At 54.9% G+C, this 22,839-nt stretch overlaps 3 protein-coding genes across 7 annotated transcripts; all 3 read right to left on the bottom strand.

Annotated features, from left to right (window-relative positions):
* Positions 1-147: 147 nt before the first annotated feature.
* DDOST (dolichyl-diphosphooligosaccharide--protein glycosyltransferase non-catalytic subunit) lies at positions 148-6,667 on the bottom strand. Its single transcript, XM_039367668.1, has 11 exons — positions 6,484-6,667; positions 6,252-6,362; positions 4,873-4,959; positions 4,300-4,403; positions 3,626-3,720; positions 3,455-3,548; positions 2,948-3,096; positions 1,809-1,956; positions 1,594-1,714; positions 1,090-1,196; positions 148-560 (listed from the first exon to the last, which is right to left on the bottom strand). The coding sequence occupies exons 1-11, from the start codon at positions 6,629-6,631 to the stop codon at positions 411-413; spliced, it is 1,314 nt and encodes a 437-aa protein (XP_039223602.1). The 5' UTR covers positions 6,632-6,667; the 3' UTR covers positions 148-410.
* Positions 6,668-7,002: 335 nt separating this feature from the next.
* SH2D5 (SH2 domain containing 5) lies at positions 7,003-12,029 on the bottom strand. Of its 3 annotated transcripts, none has more exons than XM_039367669.1 (9): positions 11,902-12,029; positions 11,746-11,826; positions 11,555-11,629; positions 11,308-11,454; positions 10,886-11,125; positions 9,800-9,977; positions 9,360-9,456; positions 8,990-9,149; positions 7,003-7,871 (listed from the first exon to the last, which is right to left on the bottom strand). In XM_039367669.1, the coding sequence occupies exons 1-9, from the start codon at positions 11,968-11,970 to the stop codon at positions 7,626-7,628; spliced, it is 1,293 nt and encodes a 430-aa protein (XP_039223603.1). In that variant the 5' UTR covers positions 11,971-12,029; the 3' UTR covers positions 7,003-7,625. The 3 variants fall into 3 exon arrangements, with proteins under 3 accessions (XP_039223603.1, XP_039223604.1, XP_039223605.1); XM_039367670.1 differs by having other exon boundaries at positions 9,842-9,977; XM_039367671.1 differs by lacking the exon at positions 11,746-11,826 and having other exon boundaries at positions 11,902-11,991.
* A 611-nt stretch (positions 12,030-12,640) lies between these two features.
* On the bottom strand, positions 12,641-22,407 carry HP1BP3 (heterochromatin protein 1 binding protein 3). Of its 3 annotated transcripts, none has more exons than XM_039367773.1 (13): positions 22,270-22,407; positions 18,794-18,958; positions 18,291-18,390; positions 17,046-17,199; positions 16,444-16,603; positions 16,200-16,343; positions 15,203-15,283; positions 14,790-14,944; positions 14,577-14,667; positions 14,295-14,454; positions 13,805-13,916; positions 13,495-13,626; positions 12,641-13,348 (listed from the first exon to the last, which is right to left on the bottom strand). In XM_039367773.1, exons 2-13 carry the CDS (start codon positions 18,878-18,880, stop codon positions 13,027-13,029), a joined length of 1,698 nt encoding a protein of 565 aa, XP_039223707.1. In that variant the 5' UTR covers positions 18,881-18,958; positions 22,270-22,407; the 3' UTR covers positions 12,641-13,026. The 3 variants fall into 3 exon arrangements, with proteins under 3 accessions (XP_039223707.1, XP_039223708.1, XP_039223706.1); XM_039367774.1 differs by lacking the exon at positions 22,270-22,407 and adding an exon at positions 20,795-21,124; XM_039367772.1 differs by lacking the exon at positions 18,794-18,958 and having other exon boundaries at positions 22,270-22,403.
* Between the last annotated feature and the right edge of the window lie 432 nt (positions 22,408-22,839).

Below are 22,839 nucleotides of genomic sequence, written 5' to 3'. Positions count from 1 at the left end.
GTGTTGTTAGTGATGGCAGTGATCGGGTCCCTAAACAAACGTCCTTTAAAAGGCGGTCCGGCTGCTGTAGATGAGGAAGCAGCCGAGGTGATCCAAAAGCCGAAAACCGTCCCGCTCCTGACATTAACCAGAAACAGCCCCAGGAAATGGGATGGAATGGTGTCTTTATTTTGCAAAATGGAACAAAGATGGAAGAGAAACAGTGGCATGGAAGCGGAGGGAGGGCATCCCCTCCTTGGGTTCGGTCTATGGCTTCCAGGCTGTCCATAAACGGAGGGGAGAAGCCACTCTCCCTGTTCTGGCCCATTCTCAGTCCAGAAACAGGTCCCCCAACTGGGACTCGGCAACTCAGTGGCACTCCGGGCGTGCCAGGACCTCCAACGGGGATCCTGTGCTGCTCTGGCTGAGTCTCAGTCGGACTTCTCCTTCTCCTTCATGTGCAGGAACACAATGCTGAACAGGAACAGGCCCACCATCATGGAGAAGGCGCTGGCGTAGTACGGAAAAGCGGAAGGGATGAAACGCTCGTACTGCGTATGCTGCAGGGGGCGGACGGACACCTGGCCAAGTGGGGGAACAAGGAATTAGTACCAAGGCAGGCCGGGAATGGACTTTTTGTGACTCCACCTGGTGAATTTCAGGCGCCCAAATGAGCAAGAGCAGCAAACAGCGTGTACTCCTGTTTACAACAACCATAAACGGTGTCCGTAACTCAGCAACGGTCGCTCGGCTAGCAAATCTCCAACCAGATTCCCCCAAAATCTCCAGCTGGGCCACAGAGACCAGCACATCTGTAATTCAGCACTCTGTCTGTCAGCCCTGCTACAAAGGCAGCCCCCCCAAGCGCATTTGGAGAGAGGAGACTCTCCCCTCAGCTATTTCAGCCGGCAAACTGTTCAGAGGAGCAAGGAAGACCACCGAGGCTCCACAGAAAAGCCGGCTGCTACATTTAGGGCAAGTGAACTATCTGGGTGTTTCTCCAGAAAGTTGGGCCTTTGCACGTGCCTGTGCAAGCTCTGCACAGCCAAGCATTGACTTCTGAAGCCGCTTCAGTGTCTGCTCGGAGGCCAAGGAAAAGAAGACAATTACCTGTGTGGAAGAGTAGAGGTGCGTGTAGCCAAGACGGTTGTAGTCCACCTTGAACTGGAACACCCCGTAGACATCTGGCAGCTTGAACTGGACGCTGTACTTTCCGCCTGGAAGCCAAGCACATTTCTGGCATCAGAGCAACGCAAAGCCTGGAAAGCTTGTCGGCCCCTTCTCCAGCCCGCTGCAGGCCTACAGCTGGGACAGGGGACCACAAGCTTGCTCTCCTGGGTAACTGCTTTATGTTCGTGAGGCAGACATCCCTGATCAATGAGAAAAAGCTGCTTATGACTGGCTGGGGGCTTTTATAGCCCCTCATCTCTCCAAAGGCCGACTAATCAGAGATCTGCATGCAGCCGGCTGTTAAAAAGTCTTTTTAAAGGAGAAATGGATTTTTTTTTTCTTCATGGACAGTGTGTGGAGGAGTTGCTAACCCAGCACAAAGAACTGGTACCTCTGCATTTCAAAGATCAAAAGCCGTTGTTCATTCAGCAAAAGCCGCCTCACCATTTTTCTTGAGGAAAGTCCTCACAAACGGGTCAATACGGACAAACTCCAGCTGAATATCGTCGCCATCGAAGGGAACCCATTTCCCATCGGACAGCTTTTCTATGACGATGCTGTACTCCTGCAAAGACAGGGACCCGTCGCTGTGTGAAAAAAAAAAAAACCAGCACGAAGAACCCCGAGCTTCGGTGGTGTTGAAGACGCTAAGCTCTTACCACCAAGTCGGTGACGGTGTAGGCGCTTGGAGGCATCTTCTCGCCCACGCGATGGTGAGACACCTCTCCCACACGCAGCACCCCTTCCTCCTTGAAGACCCAGTGGGACAAGGCCATGGCCAGCTCGTAATTTCCATTTTGGGGGTACCTGAAATAGAGAAATTCAGGATCTTCAGCCTGCTTACCCAACGTCGGAGCTCATTTTTTCTGCCATTGTGCTGGCACTGCTTGCCCGCGGGAGGATCCAGCTGGGGTAGGAGGATGGTGAAAAGAGGCTGGGCTGCACCTGAGGCAGCAACTCCTGGAAGATCTTCACGAAGGGCACCTCAAATTTATGCCCACAGGTGTTCAAGCCATCACATTTATACAACCACCAGGAACTGCCTGGAATTGTTTGTCTCCTTCCCTACTGCAATTTTTAGATTGCTGCCTACCAATTTTCCCATAGCATAAAGCAGTGGTGGTGAACCTATGGCATGCCAGAGGCGGCACTCAGAGCCCTCTCTGTGGGCACACACACCATGCCCCGGAGATGGTAACCGTCCCTCCTCAACCAGCCGCCCGCTAACTCGCTGAGGTCCCACATGGCTGGATGTATCCCAGCACCCATGCGCTTGCTGGCCTCTGTGTGCAGGGGCTGATGGTGTCAGGCAGCAGCCACCCCAGCCCCTGCCTCACCTTGCCCTGACAATGGCACCCCCACCCTGCCTTGCCTCCCTTCACCCCACAGGACGAGGCTCCTGCCCACCGCCCCATCTGCCAGAGACTCCCCTGGATCTCCCCCAACCCTGCCCAGCCCCCAGACGTCCCTCCCCACGAGCAACATTGAGGTGATCACGCCCACCTTGGCCACACACACCCAATCTTCCATGACCACCACAGCCATGCCCACCCAGTGGGCCACGCCCACTTGGCACCCGGCGATAAATAAGTGGGTTTTGGGTTGCAGTTAGGGCACTCGGCTTCTAAAAGGTTCGCCATCACTGGTATAAGGTGCCCATTTATTTATTTTTTTGAGATCGATGCTGCAAAGCCATCTTTGTCCTCGTCCAGAGAGTCAACCACATGAAACCAACCCTGCCTTCCTGTCCTTCCCACAGCCCAGGTTTGAAGCTAAGCTGACAACAAGAGCCACCTGCCTTTGAGAGCCTTCTGCCGCCTTCTGCACCGACGATGTGAAAAAGGCATCGCTGAAAAAATCCAGGGAGCCGCTGAAGACCACGCGGGCGTTATTCCGGGCCTGCAGGCCGGCAATCAGGAGGGTGTTCTTTCCGACAGCATGAGGGTACTGAAGAAAGAAGTTGCTTTTTTAACAATATCCTTCCAATGTTTGAACATTCTTAATTGCATGCTTGTTTTTTAGTACTTTTTCTTTTTTAAAAAAAAGAAGCCGACTTCAGTTGTGCATAGATACATGTGCAAACACCCTTCTCTTTTCAGGAAACCCAGAAATATGGATTCAAACCATGAGGTTGTCTGAAGGCTATCCAGAAAAAGAAAACATTGCCCAACAATCAACCACTGACTAGCAGTTCTGAAAGAGGCTCAGCAGACACAGTTCAAGTGGGGCTAAAAAGGAGGGGGAAGCAGTGGGACCCAACCTCCCAACTCTTTCCAATGGATTGGGAAGCACAATTCCCACATACCTGGGTGATAGGTTTGTCAGGAAAGAAAGAATACGAAGTTGAGGAGCCGGTGAGAATATCAAGAACCAAAGGGTTGTCAGGATCCGCCACCATCCTGGAAAGAAAACGGTTCCTGAGTGGAAGTGGGCAGGGCTAGGGTGAGTTTCCTACTGGGTGGGTGCCAGGACTTACCCAACTCCCCTGAAAAGAATGGGGTTATGCGGCTTCTTCCCCACAATCGTTGGAGCCTTAAGGAGATTCTCAGAGTCTGCAACAATGAGGGTGTGCTGCAGAGAAAGAGACACCTTGTAAGGACCCACCTCACTTTACATCTTAAGAAGACAGAACTCTTGGAATATTTCTTCCAACAGGCATCTTTATTAAGAGAAAATGATGACAGGCGTGCTAGACAGGATCTGAGAAATTCTCTCCCATCCTTCAATGTTTTAAGCGTTCCCAAGCAGCCCCCCACCCCACAGTTCTTCCAGGCGATGATCCTTGTCCCCCCCCCCTTTTCCTTACTGCCGGCAAAAGGGAGACTTCAGAGAGCGAGTAGATGAAAGGCGATGGCCATATTGTTACAGTCAGTCCTCTTGGTGAGAATCAACACCCAGTCCTTTTGAAGTTTTAATGAAGGAAGTGAGAGCCATCAAACCCCCCTGCGCATCCCCCTTCCCCTTCGTAGTATGATAGACTCCAGAGAGAGCAGAAGTGGTTTTTTCCCAGAGTAGATAACTGGAAATGAAATATAATTGGATTCTGACACACCTACTAAACTTTCCTAGCAGGTTTCTTACTCTGTTGAACATCTCTGGGAGCAGAGGGATCATAAGGGCAGCAGCCAACTGGACCTGTGTCCTTCTTACCTGTCCTGAGTCAGAAACATCGTAGTTGTGATGGTCAATCACAGCTGTCTTTTCCTCATCAAATTCTATCCCGCATTCACTTCCCAATTCTCGAAGGGGATCACCTAAGGAAGATTAAAAATCCCATGTGTTCTTTGTACTAAAAAGTGAGCACCCCTTGCCTCTTATCTACCACCTAAGAGGGTTTCTAACATGCTGGGGAGACACTTGCAATAAATCCATGTGCCTTGTCGGAAAACACCAAAGAATTCTCGTCTTTCTTTTTTAAAATCTCTCTTATTTTATAAAAAGACGCAGAATTCTAGAACTACAAGGCCCAAGCAAGTGTAACTGTCTGTCTCCGAGTATAGCTACAAAACAGAAGAGATGAATAATGATCAGTTACTGTTTTGAAGCTTTACTTTCCACAAACTGTTTAAAACCTGGTTGTTCTCCCAGACCTTAAATAGGATGGGCTTTTGCTGCTCAATTTTGGGCAGCCTTGAGATTGAAATGATAAAAAAAAATAAAATAAAGGGAAAAATATATATTTAAGCTGAAGACAATCTGCCCCATTGTGCCCGTTTCACTGACCGATATCTGAACTGGCAGCCACGAGGATGTTTCCACCCCCATCAATGAAAGCAGCAATGGTCTCCACGTTGATGTTGCCTCCAAAATCTGAAACGCGATGACTGGGTTAAATTTCTTGTCAGAATGTCAAAATGTTTACAGTAATACAGTATTCCAGCTAGCAAGTGTGCAACAGAATAAGACACGAAGCCCTGACAAAGGAACAGCAGTTCTTCACTGGACGGTCTCAGCTCTGCCCATCACATATCGTCATCATGGCAAGAATAGAATAGAGCTGGAAGGGACTTTGGAGGTCTTCTAGTCCAGCCCCATGCTCAAGCAGGAGAACCTAAAGCATCTCGGACAAGTGACTGTCCAGTGATGGAGTGCCCACAATGTCTAAAGGCAAGCTGTTAATTGTCCTCACTGTTAGGAAGTTATCACCACCACTATCACCAATATTATTATTGTTGTTGTTAATTTTCATTTCAATTTGCAGTCTGGGACTGGTAAAAACTTCACAGTTCAAGTCCTAAACAAGGACCTAATAGCTATTAAGGTAACGACTGCGTATATAGGCAATTCCGAGTAAGGTGGTTTTTTGACAAATACTTTTTTTTTACAAGTATTTTACAAATGCTTCTTATTCAGGTATAAGAAGTTCAAAATGTCCATGTATCTCTGCAGACCTTTGGGTATTGCTCCAAAGCATTACTATTGGCACAATCATTGATTTCTTCCTCCACTATCGCTCAACTTCAGTTTGCAAATCACAATATTATTATTACTATTATATTACTATTATTATTGTTACTATTATTATTATTACTATTATTATTATCATGGATCATTGCACAGTCAGCCAGATGTTCAGACTGGATTTGGCATTTTTGTCTACCTCTCGAGTCCTTACCCAGGACCTGGGATAGGCAGATGTGGATGTTTGATGGTATTACAGATCTTGTCGCAGGATGGAAGCGGTTCCTAGTAAGGCCGCCTTTTGCAATTGACTAATAGCGAATTTGTCAATGCCAATGGTGTTCAAGTGGTGCTCCAGTTGTTTTGGGATTGCACCCAAGGCACCTATGACTATTGGTACTACCCTTGCTTGCCTTTGCCACAGTCTTTCTATTTCTATGTCTTTGTATTTTGTTATCTTCTCCAGTTCTTTCTCTTCTATTCTGCTGTCTCCAGGCACTGCCACGTCCACTATCCAGACTTTTTTGTCTTTCTTATCGACAATTGTTAAGTCCCGGGTTGTTGTTATTATTACCATTATTATTGAATTTATTTGCCGCCTATCCCGCCCCGGGGCCCCTCATCGCTTCCCTCCCCCCTCCAGGCGCCGACGGCGGAGCCTCAGAGCCCCTCTGAGGGGAAGGAAGAGCGATCCGCCTCACCTTCCACCGAGGGCGAGAAGACGACCAGGTTGTCGTAGAGGAACTCCCCGTACTTGATCAGGGACAGCCCGGGGTCGTCCGCCGTCCGGAAGGTCAAGTCAAAGCCTCGCTCTGCAGGGGAAAAGGAGTGAGGGAGGCCGCCGCGCCCCGTCCTGGTAGGGAGGCGCGGAGACCCCCTCCGCGGAGCTCACTCGCCGCGTCCCCCCACCGCCTCTCCCTCCGGCCGCCAGACCTGCCAGGCCGCGCAGGAAGAGCGAGTGCGTGTCCTTCAGGTTCATGTTCTCCAGCAGCACCAGCGTTCGCGGGCCGCCGCTGCCGGTCGCCGCCGCTGCAGCCGCCGCCACGAGCCCTGTCACCAAAACCAGCACCGCCGCCGCCATCTTTCCTCGTCCCTCGCTGGGCGCCCCGGAAGCAGAACCCGCCTCCCCCCAATCAGCTCACAGACCTCGGCCTGAGGAGGCGGGGCGAGCCCCGGCTAACCAATGGAGAGAAGAGGACAAGGCGGGGCCTCTGTCCGCGTGAGCTAATGAGAAGGAGCCACCTCCGCCCCGAAGGAACGACTGCTCCGCGTTCGCTGCGCCAGGCAGGCGTCGCCACGCCCCTTGTTGCCAGGAACCAATCGGCACCCAGGCAGCGTAGGCCGGCGAATGGACCGCCGAGGGAAGCGAGCGTTACTGTGGTAACGGAGGCGCGCCCGGCTTTCTTTCCGAGCGGTCCTCTTCCGGGAAGAAAACGACGCGCAGACTTTGCATTTGAAATATAAATATATATATATATTTATCTGTATATTTGCAGGCCATCTCTATACAAACGGCTTTGCGTCTGTTCAATATAAGCAATGCATCTTCAGCACTGTACACAGCAGCCCAGAGAAAGCAACATACACTCTTCCAATAAGTTACTCACATACAGGCACATTCAGCTTCCCATAAATAAAGAGCACTATGCTCCAGCAGGGAGACACACCACAACAGCCACACTGCAGGGATGGCCAGAAATTCAGGCTCCTGATCAAAGGCATTCGTCCCCCCCCCACGCACAGGCTGGAGAGAATTGGCCAGGAGTGCAAACACGCAGGGAGGCTCAGCATGGCCCCCTCCCCAACCACGCTGACCCCCAAAATGATTGGGAAATGTGCTGCCAGCCCAAGACACCCCTTGGAACTTCCTAGATGGGGTGGGGGCCCAGTCAACCCGTGCATCAGCCCTCCGATTCCAGCAGGGCCGACTTCGCAGGAAGAAACCCTGAATTACGAGACGACGAGAGGAAGGGCATCTTTTGCGCACAATCCAAAAAGAATGACAACAAAGCCAAGCCACAGAGTGGGGCAGAAAGGGTCACCAGGGACTCTGTCCTCTTCTGATGGCAGAAATACTAAGAGAAGGACCCGGCTATGCATCCTTCCACCTCGTGCTGCACAGCCAGAGATCGACTGGCCCCAAACAGCCATGAGGACTTCCGACGAGTTCGCTCTTCTCCCCAGAGATCCTCGGCTGGACCGTCTTGCTCCTCATAACCATGGTTGATTCGTCCTGCACCCAAGGAGCAGAACAGGCCTGCACGAACATCGGAGTAATTGTCTAGCAAGGCTTCCATACTGGGGAATTCTACATTCAAATGCTATGGGGGAGGGGGAGGGGGGAGGAGAGAGAAAGAGAAAAGAAAAATATGAAAGACCGCATACTTGGATTCCAAGCACCCATGACAAAAGTTGATTTTTGCTAAGTAAATCGGCGCAAGGTACTGCAAGCAAAACAACGGCTAATTTAAACGATTAAATAAAAACAGCAAGGGAAACGTGGGCTTAAGGATTGAAGAAAGGAAGCTAGTTCAGTGAGGCTTTGGGTATGTGTGCTCTTGGTCAAAGGAGGGGAGAAAAGAGGAAGAGGGCACTGGAAGATTCTTACAGCGAGCAGAATAGAATAAAGAATAAATAGAATAGAATAGAATAGAGCTGGAAGGGACCTTGGAGGTCTTCTAGTCCAGCCCCCTGCTCAAGTAGGAGAACCTATACCATCTCAGACAAGTGACTGTCTAGCCTTTTTAAAAATCGCCTGTGATGGAGCTCCCACGATTTCTGGGGGCAAGCTATTCCACTAGTTAATTGTCCTCACTGTCAGGAAGTTTCTCCTTAATTCCAGGTTGCTTCTCTCTTTGGTCAGTTCCAACCATTGTTTCTTGTCCTGCCCTCTGGTGCTTTGGTGAATAACGTGGCCCCCTCTTCTTTGTGGCAGCCCCTCAAATACTGGAATACTGCTATCATGTCTCCCCTACTTCTTCTTTTCTTTAGACTAGCCAAACCCAAATCCTGCAGCTGTTCTTCGTATGTTTTAATCTCCAGACTTTCATCATCTTAGTTGCTCTTCTCTGAATTTTTTCCAAACTCTCAACATCTTTTTTGTGATATGGTGACCAAAATTGGCTGCAGTATTCCAGGTGTGGTTTTACTAGAGTTTTATAAAGCGGCACTAATACCTTGCATGGTCTTGATTCTATGCCTCTGTTTATACAACCCAGGATTGTATTAGCTTTTTTGGCTGCTGCTGCACATTGCTGGCTCATAGTCAAGTGATTGTCCACTAGGACTCCAAGGTCCCTCTCACAGTTACTGTTTTGAAGCCAGGTCTTGCCCAATCTGTACTTGTACCTTTGACTTTTCCTACCTAAATGTAAAACTTTGCTTTTCTCCACATTGAAAGTTTATCCGACAACATCGCCACCTTTCCCAATTCTCTCACCTCAACTGAGTACTTCCCCAGCTGGCTGCGGTAAATTTGATATGGAACCACGCCACAGCGGGTCCTCACTGCCAGGCACCACTGATGGGTGGATCCTGACTCAGCCCACAGAAGAAAAGCCCCCAGCATGTCATTCCTCAGCAGGGCCAGGCCAGCATCTCTGGAAGGCAGAGCAAAATGCAGGAAGCAGAGGCAAAACAGCAGGGGATCTTTGCAGCCTCACCCAAAGGGCACTCAAGGCCCAAAGCCCCCCCCCAAAACCCCAGTAACTATCCATCGCCATGTGCACCAGCAAGTCCTAAGTCTGCTGATGGGGTGGTCAGAACCGCCTATTAGGGCCTCAGGGCCATCCAGGGGGAGGCCCCCTCACCTGTTGATGCCCGCAAAGGACCACACACTCTCCTTCAGATCGTTCTCGTTTTCTGGCAGATGAAGCAGGCTCCCTTTGCCATCGCAGCTGGAAGAAACTGGAAGCGAGGACACAAAGAACCAGACTGAAAGCCTTCACCAAGGCCGTCGCCTAATGTGGAAATGTGGCAACGGGCAGCACAGGGTGTTGTGCTGGTGGATACTGGCTCCCATCCAGCACCCATGCCCAGTTGCCATGTTATTTCAACCTGTGATAATGCGTGGAAGATTTTTCCTCGTTGTGAGGAAGAAAAACGAACCCGTCCTTTCCCCTTCGTGACTGTCAAGGCTTTTATCCGTAATGTAGAGCTCCCAAGGGTTATCAGTAAAGCTTTGTGCCTTTTTCCTTCCTGGCTTTCTTCTCTCTCCTCTTTCTATTTCCCAGGCTCCCCAAATACTCACATCCTTCCCAAGCACCCTGCTGAGAGCCCGCCTCAAACGTACAACCTCGGTAGGCCCCAGAACGGAGAATCTTGCTGCGAATCGCCTTCTTGCGCACCAGAATTGGGGAACAATAGGGGTTTCCAGGACGGGCACTGCCCACGGTGCTGCTGGTTTCCTCCAGGTCTAGCCTCTCTCTCTAGGGGCACAAGCAGAGCAAATCCTGAGCAGGGGAGGCAGAGACTCCAGGGGCCTGGTCCAAATCTGGAGACCGCTTTGCATTTGGTCGATGCAAACGACCTCTGGGACACAAAATAATGGTTCAGGCTGTGAACCAAGCCTCAACTCTTGAATCAGGGCTTGCTTGACCTACAGCAGTGGTGGCGAACCTATGGCACGGGTGCCAGAGGTGGCACTCGGAGCCCTCTCTGTGGGCACACACACCGTCTCCCCAGCCCCACTTCCTCCCACACCCCCCTCACCAGCCGCCCCTCCCCTGAGGAGAGTAGCCCCTGGCGTGGCCCACACGAAGCAGCGGAGTAGCTGGGCAGCAGGGACAAGAATCCACCCTTGTGCCCCATTGCACACAGATGATGCTGCGGGGCAAGAGCGGAGGGCCTGGCCGCCATGGCGCTGCTGGGCTACCTGGGTGATCGGTGGCGGGCCGTGGAGGTGGTGGGTGGCCCAGTGGGCAGGGTGGGGCGGGGACAGGAGTGGGGGGCCCAGTGGGCAGGGTGGGGCGGGGACGGGAGTGGGGGAGCAGTTTTTGGGCACTCGGTCTCTAAAAGATTCGCCATCACTGACCTACAGGTAAGACCTTAGGTCCACAGTGTTTCTCAACCTTGACCATTTTAAGGCATGTGGACTTCAACTCCCAGAATTCAACTCCCACAGCAATGCTGGCTGTGGAATTCTGGGAATTGAAGTCCACATGCCTTAAAATGGTCAAGGTTGAGAAACACTGCGCTTAGGAGGCGCCTGAAAACTGGACACGTCTCAGGGAACACCCACACCCCCACACCCCGCCCAAGAGAGCAACCGCCGCTACGGAAGGGGTGAGCTCTGCAGGTCCTCCAGGGGGAGACAGGAGAAGAAGAGGCCACTCACCACGCTGACCGAGGGCCCAAATTCCGTGGGGCAGGGCAGCCTCCGGAAGGAGACCAGGGCATTGACGTTCTGGGAGACCTCCTCCGGGTTGAGGGACTCCCAGACCACCTGGCTGTCCAGGGAGGCGCCCAGGAGCTGGACAGAGGCACCGGAGGAGGAGGACCAGTCCTGTTCCTCCGGGTGCAGGAGAAGGTAGCCCAGCTGGAAGAAGCGGCACAGGAGGTAGTGCAGCACCTGGACCTGGCCGGGGAACGGAGAAGGAGGAGGCTGAGTGCCTGACCCATAGCCTGGGCCGGCCCCTGCAGAGAAGGCCTTCTTTCCGGGCGCCCCCCAGGAGGGCACCCCGCCAGGGGATGGGGAAGAGCCTGGGCGAATCCTGCTTTGCCCCAGGGCCGCGGACGGGCTCGCCGACGCCCACGCACCTCGCCGGGCTGGCTGCCCACGAAGAGGTGGCAGAAGAGGCTGCCGCGGGGGCCGCGCGGGTTGCGCGCCAGGAAGGCGAACTGCCGGTCGGCGGGCCTGCAGGTGCTGTAGGCGAGGCGCTTGAGCGCGTGGGCCATGAGCGGCGCCTGCGGGCGAAGAGAGCAGCGCGGGCGGCTCAAGTTTCCCCCGACGGCCGGCCGAGCCGCCCCTTTGCCCGGTCCGGGGCGCAAAGGACCCCGTGCCTACCTCGCCGTCGCGGCCGAGCATCTTCAAGCCCTGCAGGCAGAAGCGCAGGAGGACGGAGCGGCGGCGCGGACAGTCCTGCGTGGGGGGGGAGAAGGGCGAGAGGGACGGAGCTGGGGAGGGGGCGTCGCTGGCCGGCTCCCTTCCAAGCCGCCTGCCCGCCCGCCCTCCTCCGCCGGAGCCTCCCCGCGCACCTTCAGGAGCTGCAGCCGCTGATGCACGGCTTGGCCCGCCCGGGGCAGATCGGCGTCTTCCACGGCGAAGGAGCCCACGTACTGCGGCAGCAGAGGAAGGCGCGTCAAGGCCAGCCCGGCGACCCTCGCCCAGCCCCGGCTTCGCCCCCGCCTCACCTCGGCCGCCTTGGTCAGGGCCCGCCCGGCCCTCGGCTCCGGAGCCCGCCCGGCCGGCTGCCTCTTCATGCCGCCGCCGCGAGAGGGGACCCGCCGCTCCGCGATCGCCCGTGGCCGGACGGACCCTTCCCCCGGCTCCGCCCCCCCGGCCAATCAGGCGGGAGACAGCCAGACCAGACCCCGCCCCCTCTGCTTCTCCTGACCCCCCCCCCAGCCCCAAAAAACGACGCGCAAGCAGGCGGGGGGGTCTTCGGAGTCTCAAGCTTTTATTTCTGCAAAGAGGTTTTTGCAAAACCTTCGCTCTGCGGTTCTACATTAGCGATCGGGTCGTTCTCCGGGAGGGGGGGGGCGAAAAAGGGGGCGGGGAGGGGGGTTGGGCAAAAGGAGGAGTGAAGCGTCCCCCCCCCTTTTAAGGAAAACAGCTCAAAGGCCCCCTCCGAAGGAACTCCGGGTGGGGCGGGGGGGGGCGACTAAGCTGAACAACAGAACACTGACGGGGGAGAAAAAAGGCAGCCTTTGGTGCCCCCCCCCTCCGGAGAAGGGCTGCTGGCTGGCTGGCTTGGGGGTGGGGGTCTTGGAGAACTGGGGAAGGGGCTGAGAAACGGAGGGCCTGGCAGAGAGCGCGCGTGGGGGTGTGGGAGGGGGGGTCTGTTTCCACTTCTAAAAATATAAAAATCTTTCCAACCGGTTTCAAAAGCCCCGACTCCAAAGCTCAGAGGCACCCTGTACAGATTATATATTTTGTTTTTTTTTTTTGCCCCTTATTTAGAAAAAAAAAAAAAAACCAGTCCTGCGTTATAGGGTGGGTGATGGATTGGAGGAGAAAGGAAGCCAGACTTTGAGGAGGGGGTGTGTACGAGGAGGGGCAGGGGGTCGGTGGGTGGGAAGGGGGCCAAGGCACAGCAGGAAGAGTCTGGATCCACCTGCGATGCTTAAGACCCAGAGGCTGGCTTGGGGGGGAGGGGGGAAGAGGTGCTGCGGTTCTCCACTGCTGGAGGGGGGGAGGGAGGGGGAGACAGAGAGGGGGAAGCCTCAGAACTAAGTTACAAAGGAGGGGAGGGGGCTGTACTTATAAAAGAAGGGGGGGCCCTAAGCAGAGCCCCTGCCTGCCCGCTCGCCGACCGGCTACTTCTTGGCTCTCAGCGACTTCCGCATGGTGGTCTTGGTCTTGCTCCTCTTCCCGGGGGGCTTCTTCCGGTCCCGCTTAGCGCTGGCCGCGGCCGCTGCAGCCGGCTTCTTGGGTGGGGGGGCTGGGCTGGAGAGGCTCTTGACCGCCGGCCGGGCAGGCACGCCCTTCGCTTTCTTGGCCTTGGGGGGCGGGGGCGGGGGCGGCTTGGGTTTCCCGCGGTGCGCCAAGGGAGCCTTCCGGGCGGTGGGCTTGACCTCCCGTCGCTTCACCAGGGGAGGGGCTCTGTTCCGGGCTTTGGGTGGGGGCCGCTTCGGCATCCTGCCCAGGGGAGAACAACATCACCAAAGGGCGGGGCAGCCCCTCAGCCTGGACCGGCTCGCCCCCTTTCCCGTAATGCCCAGGCCGCCCGCGTCCACGGACCCCTGACCCAGCGTCTATGGGACACCATTCAAGTCCCCCTGTACCTCTTCTTTGGAGGAGGCTCCTCTTCCTCCTCCTCCTCCTCTTCCTCCTCGTCGTCATCTGTCTCTTCTTCGTCTTCCTCCTCCTCCTCCTCCTCGTCCTCCTTCTGCTTCTCAGGGAACAGAATGCCGGGGCTGGGAGGGGTGAGGGGGGGAGAAGACAGGTCACCCCCAAGGAAGAGCCCATCCCGGCTGGCAGCCACGCAGGAAAGGCCACCAGCAGCCCCCCAGCCAGGCCCAAGGGATCTGGCGGCTCGGGGAGGGTAAGCGGTCAGGGTGCCCCCCCTGGTGCCCCCCGGTGCCCAAGACTCACCTTGGATAGTAGGGGAAACACAGCTGAAAGGTGCCGCTGAAGCCCTTGCCGGAGATCTGCTCCATCCAGCCGTACTTCTCGCACTTCTGCAGAGTCCTCTTCAGGAGGTGAACTGTGGTGGTGGGGAGGGGGGCAAAGAGAGAGAGAGAGCGGTATTCAGGGCCTGGACCAGCTTGGCCCCCCATCTGGAAAGGCAGAGCTCCAAAAGGGGCCCCGGGGCCGAGTCTCCAAATTTAAGGCTCAAAATGCAAGGCGGGGTTGGGCAAAGTGGCGGGCACCCAGAACGGGGCATCGCAACCCCCCCCCCCCAGGGAATGGGGAGCCGTGCGCTGAACTCTGCCCTCCTGGGATCTCCCTGGCCCAGAGGAGGAGAGACCCAAAGACCCCCATCCTGGGGGACGCACTGCTGGAGGCTGGCGGATATTTCCCAAGGGGGGGGGAGCGGCAGCTGAGCACCTCCCCGCCCGCCGCGGTGCTGCGTTGGTCCTACCCTGGAGGCTGGAGTTTGTGCCAGGGTGCTTCTCCAGGACGTATTTCTTGAGGGCGGTGGTGGAGCAGGTCTTGGGCTCGTTCATGGCTGCGATGGCGGAGAGGATCGCGTCCTCCATCAGGCTTCCGCCCAGCAGCGGCTTCTCCCCCGACTTCTTCAGCTGGTGCACACAAGGAGGAGGAATGGGCATCTCGGGCAAGAGTAGACGGAGGGAGGGAGAGAGAGAGAGAGAGAGAGACACCCAGCCCACCCCCAATTCCCAGGGGAGCCTCCCTTACCCACCTGGAAGGTGCCGGAAGCCCCCTTGCCCGTGATCTGCTCCAGCTGGCCCTTCTCCACCGCCCGCTGCAGGGCGTTCTTCAGCAGCTGGGGCCTAAAAGGGAAGCCACAGAGAAGCCGCCTGGCTGGCTAGTCCGCAAAAGGGCAGGGCAAGGGCCCCCGGGGTGCCCCCCGCCCCTCCTTGCCCACGTTCATGCACGCTTCCGGCCGCCTTACCGGATGTCCACCTTCAGCTTGGGATAATATTGGGACACGTATTTTTTGATCAGGCTGTAGGAGGCCTCCTTGGGCTCACAGAGGCGGGTGAAGGCCAGTGGCAGGACGTCCTCCAGCTTCACGTGCTGCTCTGCGCTGGAGGCCGACAAGCTCCTCTGGAGGAGAAAGGGAGGCACAAGGGCTGAGGCTCCACCTTGGGGCCCCTGGAGGCTGAGTCCAGGGTGGGGCTCGAGGCCTCTTCCGTCGGGTCCGGTCAGAGGCTGCGAATGGCCGCAGTGCCCCTCCTGTACCATCCTGCCCCTGTGGAGCTGCTGTCTTCCTCAGGGCCTTTAGAGGAAGACCCCACCCTGAGGGAAGCAGGGCTCAGAGTCTGGAGGTTCCGGGGCACGGCAAACTAAGCACGCCGGGCTTACCTTCCTGTCTCTGGACTTTGAGGCTGCTTTCCCTGAGTTGGGGGCCACCACAAAGCTTCCGGACGCTCCTTTCCCTTTCACCTGTCCCAGAAAAAGTGTGTGGGGAGGGTCAGGATGGAAGCATAAACCTCCTGCAAATGCAAAGGGTGTCGAACATTCCCCCCCCCCCCAGTTGATGAAGCAAAAGGGAGGGGGAAAACTGGGCTTTGCATAGATGCTTATATGACTTGGCTGGGTAGAATATGGAACGGAATGGAATAGAGAACAGAACAATAGAATAATAGAAAAGAGAAAAGAGAAGAGAATAATAGAATAGAATAGATAATAATAGAATAGAATAAAATAGAGAATAGAATAGGAATAGAATAGAAAACAGAACAGAATAGAATAACAGAACAGAGAACACAATAGAACAGAACAGAGAATAGAATAGGAACAAAACAGAATAGGAATAGAATAGAGAACACAATAGAATAAAATAGAGAATACAATAGAATAGAGAATAGGAAGAATAGAATAGAATAGGAATGGAATAGAGAACAGAATAGAATAGGAATGGAATAGACTAGACTAGAGAATAGAATAGGAACAGAACAGAACAGAATAGGAATAGAATAATAGAATAGAGAACAGAATAGAATAGGAATAGAATAGAGAACAGAATAGAATAGAATAATAGAATAGAAAACACAATAGAATAGAGAATAGAATAAGAATAGAATAGGAATAGAATAGAATAGGAATAGAAAATAGAACAGAATAGTAGAATAACTTTGTCACTTTAAATGTACACTAATCAGCATAAATTAATACGAGATTTCATTGCAATGCTATGGCAGGAGGTTTTGGGGCGGGGGGGGGGCAAGCCACAGTCCTACCCCAAACGCCGGAGGGACTTTCCGAATTGCCCCCAGCTATAAAGGCCAGCAGCCTTCCAGGGCAGGCCGAGTCTCCAGCTCAAAGGGCCCCCGGTGGCTGGCGGGCAACCGGTGCTTACCTGCCGTATGACCCCCCGCTCAAGTTCCCTCTTCAAGGCCTGCTTCAGGAGGTACCCCCTCCGCTCCAGGTCCAGCGAGGGGTACCTGCTGATGATGAACTTTCGGATGGCGACCACTGAGGCCCCGCCTTTCTGATAGCACGCCTGGGAGGGCGAGAAGGACGGGTGGGCATCGGTCTTGGCCGCCAAACGGTCAAGAGGTCTTTCTGCCTCCCCCCCCCGCCGCCAATCCTCCCTCCCTCACTTTGATGGCTTCGATCAAAATGGCGTCCATCTTGGGCCGAGAGGAAGCGGCCATCTGCGTCTGCTTCTGCGCTCGGGCTAGCTGGCTGGCCGAAAGAGTCGCCCAGGCGGGAATGGTCTTTTTCACCTTCTTCTCCTTCTCCTTCGCCGGATCCTTCTCCCTGCGCGGATGAGGAAAGAGGTGAGTGGCCCGGAGGAAGGCCAAGGCAGGGAACGAGCTGACAGCTGCCTTTCTCGAAGACCCGTCCCCACCGTACACCCACCCCCTCCTGTCCAAGGGCCACGACTAGGCCAGCAAAGCTAGGCTGGCAGGTGCCCCAGCTGTTGCTCAGCCAATAGGCAAAGTGTGGGTCAGTCCCCTATCCCAACAGGAAGAAATGAGCCCCCCCCCAGTGGACTGAGGCAGCAGGCCACGGTCAAGGGGGCTCTGAACCTCTGAGCCCCCATGCCAGCCAGCTGGATAACGGGGGTGGGTTGCATTACAGGGGCAGCCAGCACATGGTGGACACTGGGTCCTTTTTAGCAAGGACCGTCGCCTTCTTCTCAGCAGCCCACCTCCCTCTTCCCTCCCATCGTCCTTCCTGCTCTCCCCCCCCTTCTTACTCCTTTTTGGCTTCCTCAGCAGGCTTCACCTCTGCCTTCTCCTCCTCCTCCTCTGGCTCCTTCGGCTGCTCGGCCTCACCGGCGGGAGCCAGGGGTGCCCGATTCTCCTGCTCCTCGACGGTGGAGGCGGATTCTTCTGAACTGACATCCGGCTCTGAAGGGGGAAAGGGGGCAAGCAGTGGCAAAGGACGAGAAGCTCCCTGCTGAAGACGGGCCCTTGGGCTCTCCGGCCAGGCGCAGCCGCAGGGAAAGAGCGAAGGGGCCGAGGAATCCTCTGCAGAGGTCCTGCAAAGCCTGGGCTTGGCAACTCCGATCAACGAGATTGGCTGGGGGATGAGAGACCCCCCCCCCTCTCGCTGGAGAGCTGCATTCCTCCCCCCCCCCTCCGGCTCCCCCTACTTTGTCCTACAGCTGCAACTCTACAGCTTCCGTTGTTAAGCCTCAGAGCCCAGACTGGGGGTGCCTCTTAGCTGGAGACAGCGCTGGCAAATTAGCCTGTAATCAGATGTAACAGCCAAGTCCTGCCATAGAAAGAAGCTTAAAGCTGGGAGAATGGGGCTCAGCGCAACCATCTTTGGTGGCAGACCTACCCCGGTCTGATCCCTTAGGCAAGTCAAACTCCAACTGAAGCGAAAAGACACTTTGACGAAGAGATGCTGACTGCAGGAGACTTGAGCAGACTCTATAAAAATCCCGTTTCCCCAAGCCCTCCCGTCCAAATCCAGCACCTCCGCCATATTATCAGAAACTCCCAAGGTGTTTTGGCTGGTGAAATTCCACTCTCCGAGCAAACGGCCTTGAAGATGCCAGCGGGCCAGCAGGAACTGGATTCCAGACTGCTCTGTTCTTCCTCAACTGTCAATCCCCCCCCCTAATTCCCATGATAAAAGCATACAGCTTTTTATTGCCCATTTGTTCCCCCTCCTCGATCAATGGCAGAACTGGCAAGGTACCCGAGCCGAAGCTGGTGGATCTGATGTTTTGGCTCAGGCCAATCAGAGCCTGCTCAATAAACAACAGGCAACGTAATGAAGGTAACTGAGCCACCTTCATGGGTGGCATAAAAATTAATTAAAATGGAGGTATCTTTTGGGCCTCTTTAAGTGCTACAGGCATCCTGAAAGGCACTCACCACCGGAGCCAATGACTCTGCAGGGCCTTAGGAGACCCAGCTTGGTTATCTCTGCTTCCCCGTCCCCCGCAGGGGTCAAGGTGAGACAGAGAAGAAAAAAATCCCTCTTTTACCTGGTTTGGCCTCGCTTTCAGCAGACTTGCTTTTGGGAGGGGTTTCCCGAGAAGAAGCGTTCACCGCCCGGCGGATCGGCATGGCTGCGTCTTCAACTGTCTGGGAAGGGAGCAAAGCATCACGAGAGGCCCGGCAAAGGAGGCCCCTGACCAGCTGAGAACCCCCCCCCCCCACTGCCACCTCTCCTGGGAGTGACTTGCCCATCCTAGAAGAGAGGCGACTGTGCTCGGGGTCCAGCTTTCTGCTTCCACTTAACAAGTGTCGCAAGTGTTTTTTGCTCCAGCTCAGAATGACACAGAGGTGAGGGTGGGGTGGGTGGGGAGGGGGGAGAGGGGGGGAAGCACTGGGGAAGCAGGAAAGGAAGGGGGGGGTCCAACACCTGGAGAGGAGGAAGGACGGATGGAGCCCAGCTGACATATCCTAGAAGCAGGCGGAGAAAGAGTGCAAGGGCCCTTGCCAAGGGCCAGCCCAAGGGCAAGCGTGGAGAGGGGTCAGCCCCTACCTCACTCAATTTGTCCAGGGGAGCTCCTGTTAAGAGTGGAACTGCCTTACGGTGTGCGGGATCGGCTTCAGACAGCTCAGTCGCCATTTAAATTAATGTCTAGCCTCAACGGGAGGGTAACACTTTGAAGCCCCAGGGCTTAACTTCAAGGGGAAGGTGGCCTTCCTAACAGAAGTGCAAAAAAGATTCGGTGTGAAGGAGGTTATCGAGAACAAGGACACACACAAAAAATCTTAAGCCAAATTTAGTTCCCTTTCACATGGCAAGAGTTATAACAATTTAAAAACACACACACACACACACACACACACACAAAACCCTCAGTCAGAGAGAAGGCAGCCATCGGCAGGATCCCTTTGGCTGTTACTTAACTCAGACACTTAGCTAAGCTGAAACCGCCTCCAAGAACCGGCCGCTTTGCTAGCAAGGTAGGGCACGATGCAAGGGCGCTCCCAAGATGCAACACAGCAAGCAAGGGGGGGGGGGACACCGAGAAGAGATGCACCTCCCTACAGAAAGGACCAGTTGGGGACTTTACAGGAAGCAGCTAGACGCAGGCAACTACGAAGCCAGAGGGACGCAGGCTTTCACCCGAAGCTCAAACATGAGCAAAGCAAAAAGCAGCCCAAAACCAGAATTGCTGCCCACCAACTGTACCCGGGGCAAATTTTAAAAATAACCCCAAAGTACTCCACCAGCTGCCACCATCTCCTCTGACACCCAACTGAGACTCCAAAGACATCCCTTTGATAAAACAGTAGGCAGGCTTTGCTTCGAGGGGAGAGTAAAATGGGTAGACCGTCTATTGGCTTATAGGTGAAATATGAAAATTATTCTTTCTGGATCCAAGGGAGGTAATCCCCACCCCCAACGGCGCTGAAAGAAGAATGATTGTTTAGGACAGTGGTTCTCAACCTTTTTAACGCCGCGACCCCCAACCGGTCGTAAGTCGAGGACTACTCAACCGGTCGTAAGTCGAGGACTACTCAACGGGTGCAGCATCGTTTGCAGAAGGGGACTTTTGGCGGGCTCAGCAGGGCAGAGACAGCCTGGACAATTCCTATTGGCTTTGGAAAGCCAATAGAATTAGACTCTATGCAAGAGAGTCGATTCTATTGGCTTTCAAAAGCCAATAGAATAAAAGGGAGTAGCACAGCTAAGGAAAAGGGGGGGGGGAAATGGCGGACTGCGTTGTTTGGCGACCCCCGTGAAATGGTCGTTCGACCCCAAATGGAGTCCCGACCCACAGGTTGAGACCCTGACAATTCTGGGAAAGAGGGTACAGGCTGCGTGCCTCTTCCAATTCTTCTCAAAAGCGGAAGCACTGATGTGAGCAGGATGGACTTCTTTAAATAAGTAAACGAAATGGCCAGGTTTCTAGGATTGGATTCCTTTTAAAAAAAAAATGAGGAAAAAATAACCACTCAACGTAATAATGTATTTGCATTCCCTTTCAACGGGGGAGTCCATTTACTTTACATAATGTAACTTTAAGATTTATAGCCGATTACTCCTTACAATAGCCCTGTTTCTAACGCAGACAGTATTGCCAACACTTAGCATTTTGGCAAAGGCCAGGCAGCTAGTAAAACCGTGTTCCTGCTTCACCGTTTCTGCCCTTCCAAATTTCCTTTGAAGCATCAGCGCAAGACACACTGAACAGAGCAATGCAATTTAGTCTGACCGCACAAGGCCAAGCTGCAAAGGCTTATTTTTCGACAGCGTGCGAAACTCCCCACCGCCTGCTGCATAATGCAGGCAGAATATTTAGGCCTGGAAAGAAAGCAAGAAGCCATCCTCACGCTTCGTCCCGCCTCAAGAAATCCATCTACAGAGACGGGCAGCAACTTCTTTTTCTTCATACACACACACACACACACACAATGCACACAAGTCCCACAACAGCGTCTCCTTTCCAGAAAGGACCCTGGGACCACATCATGTGCAGCACTCAGCTTTGATAAAGCCAAGGGGGATTCTAAAGCTATAGGTATGACGCACCATTCGAATCCGAGTCTCAGAGAAGCCCGAGCGTTATCAGTTTGTTGTATGAAATGGTGAGGGTGCGAGGAAGGTGATGTAAAAATAAATATAAGAGCTCTAAGTCCTGTCTGGAAGCCCCCTGGGAGGCAATTATTTCTGCAAAAGTTGCCTGGGATTTGGCTCATTACTGGCTGGGCAGCCCAAAGCGAGAAAGCAGGGGGAAGAGCTGAATTGTCACTGTCACACACACACACACACAGTCGAAGTGGCATCTACAAGCAGGACACACACACACACACACACACAAACACACACAGTCTAAGCGGATCTACAAGCAGGACACACACACACACACACACAGACAAACACACACAGTCCAAGTGGTATCTACAAGCAGGACACACACACACAGTCCAAGTGGCATCTACAAGCAGGACACACACACAGAGACACAAACACACAACAGTCCAAGTGGCATCTAAAAGCAGGACACACACACACACAGTCCAAGTGGCATCTACAAGCAGGACACACAGACATAAACACACACAGTGCAAGCGACATCTACAAGCAGGACACACACACACAGTCCAAGCGGCATCTACAGGCAGGACACACACACAGAGAGAGACACAAACACACACAGTGCAAGCGACATCTACAAGCAGGACACACACACACAGTCCAAGTGGCATCTACAAGCAGGACACACACACACACACACACACACACAGAGAGACACAAACACACACAGTGCAAGCGACATCTACAAGCAGGACACACACACACAGTCCAAGCGGCATCTACAAGCAGGACACACACACACACACACAGAGACACAAACACACACAGTTCAAGCGGCATCTACAAGTAGGACACACACAGAGAGACACAAACACACACAGTCCAAGCGGCATCTACAAGCAGGACACACACACACAGAGACACAAACACAGAGTCCAAGCGGCATCTACAAGCAGGACACACACACACTCACACACCGTCCAATTGTCATCCACAACCAGGGATCCAGGCCCCTCCGGGGCTGCTGCTCAAGGCGAGGCCGGAGGGACCCTCCCTCCAGCCTCCAGGCAGAAGCCCCGTCGCTTCCCCGAAGCTACCACGGAGAGCGGCCGCCCAGAGCCCGCCCGCCTCCCTCCTTGCCTGCCTGCCTGCCTGCGGGGGGCGATTCTGACCAGGCCCCGGCCCAGCCTGCGATGGGGAGGGAGGGAGGGGGGAGGGGAGCAATTGCCTCCGACGGCGCAACGGGCAAGCCCCCCACCGCCGCCCCACAAAAGGGCCCCGGGGCTCCCCGGCCTCGGAGCCAGGCCCGCTTTCCTCGGCTGCCCCCGGGAGGGAGGCCCGCTTCATGGCGAGGCCCGCCTGAAGGGGTCGCCGACGTCAACGGGACCCGTAGGCCGCGCCGGGGCCGGCCTGGAGGCGGGAGGCCGCCGCCGCGGCCCCGCCCTCCTCCCGCCCTCCCGCTCACTCACCGCGCCTTCGGGGCCCCGGCTGAGCTGAGGCGCACAAAACGGGGCAGCAGCGGCGAAGGCTCCCCTCCCCCACACAACTAGCACGGCGGAAGTCCCGGCGGCGACAGGTAGGAAAAGGCGGGCTCGTCCCGGCGCAGGACCAATAGCCGCCCACGGGGGTGAGCCAGAAGGCGCGCGCGCTTTCTCTCTCTCTCTCTCTCTCTCTCTCTCTCCCCCTCCCCACAACACACTGCGCAGACGCCAGGAACAGTCTCCCCCTTTCCGCATGCGCGCGGCGTCCTTACCGATTGGGCAACTTCTGCGCACGCGCGCGGCTTCCTCTTTTTTTTCCCCCCTTCCTTTTCCCCCCTCTGGCAAACAAAATATTTTCCAGGGAGGGGCGGAGCTAGCGGGAGAGAGCGAATGGGCCCGGAAAGGGAGGGGGGGAAGGAAGAAGGGCGCGCCCGCGCTGAGCTGGCCCCGCCCATGTACGGGCGGAAATGGCTGCCCGGAAGGAGCTGGTGGGCGTGGCGGGTTATTTCGCGCCCCAATTCTTACGCCGTGAACTGCGAAATACAAAAATTGTTTTTT

Source organism: Crotalus tigris, unplaced genomic scaffold (assembly GCF_016545835.1).
Source record: "Crotalus tigris isolate CLP2741 ecotype Arizona unplaced genomic scaffold, ASM1654583v1 scf7180000020588.15403103151:6194809, whole genome shotgun sequence".
Lineage (NCBI taxonomy): Eukaryota > Metazoa > Chordata > Lepidosauria > Squamata > Viperidae > Crotalus > Crotalus tigris.
The sequence above is the reverse complement of the archived record's forward strand: the minus strand, read 5'-3'. Positions and strand labels throughout refer to the sequence as shown.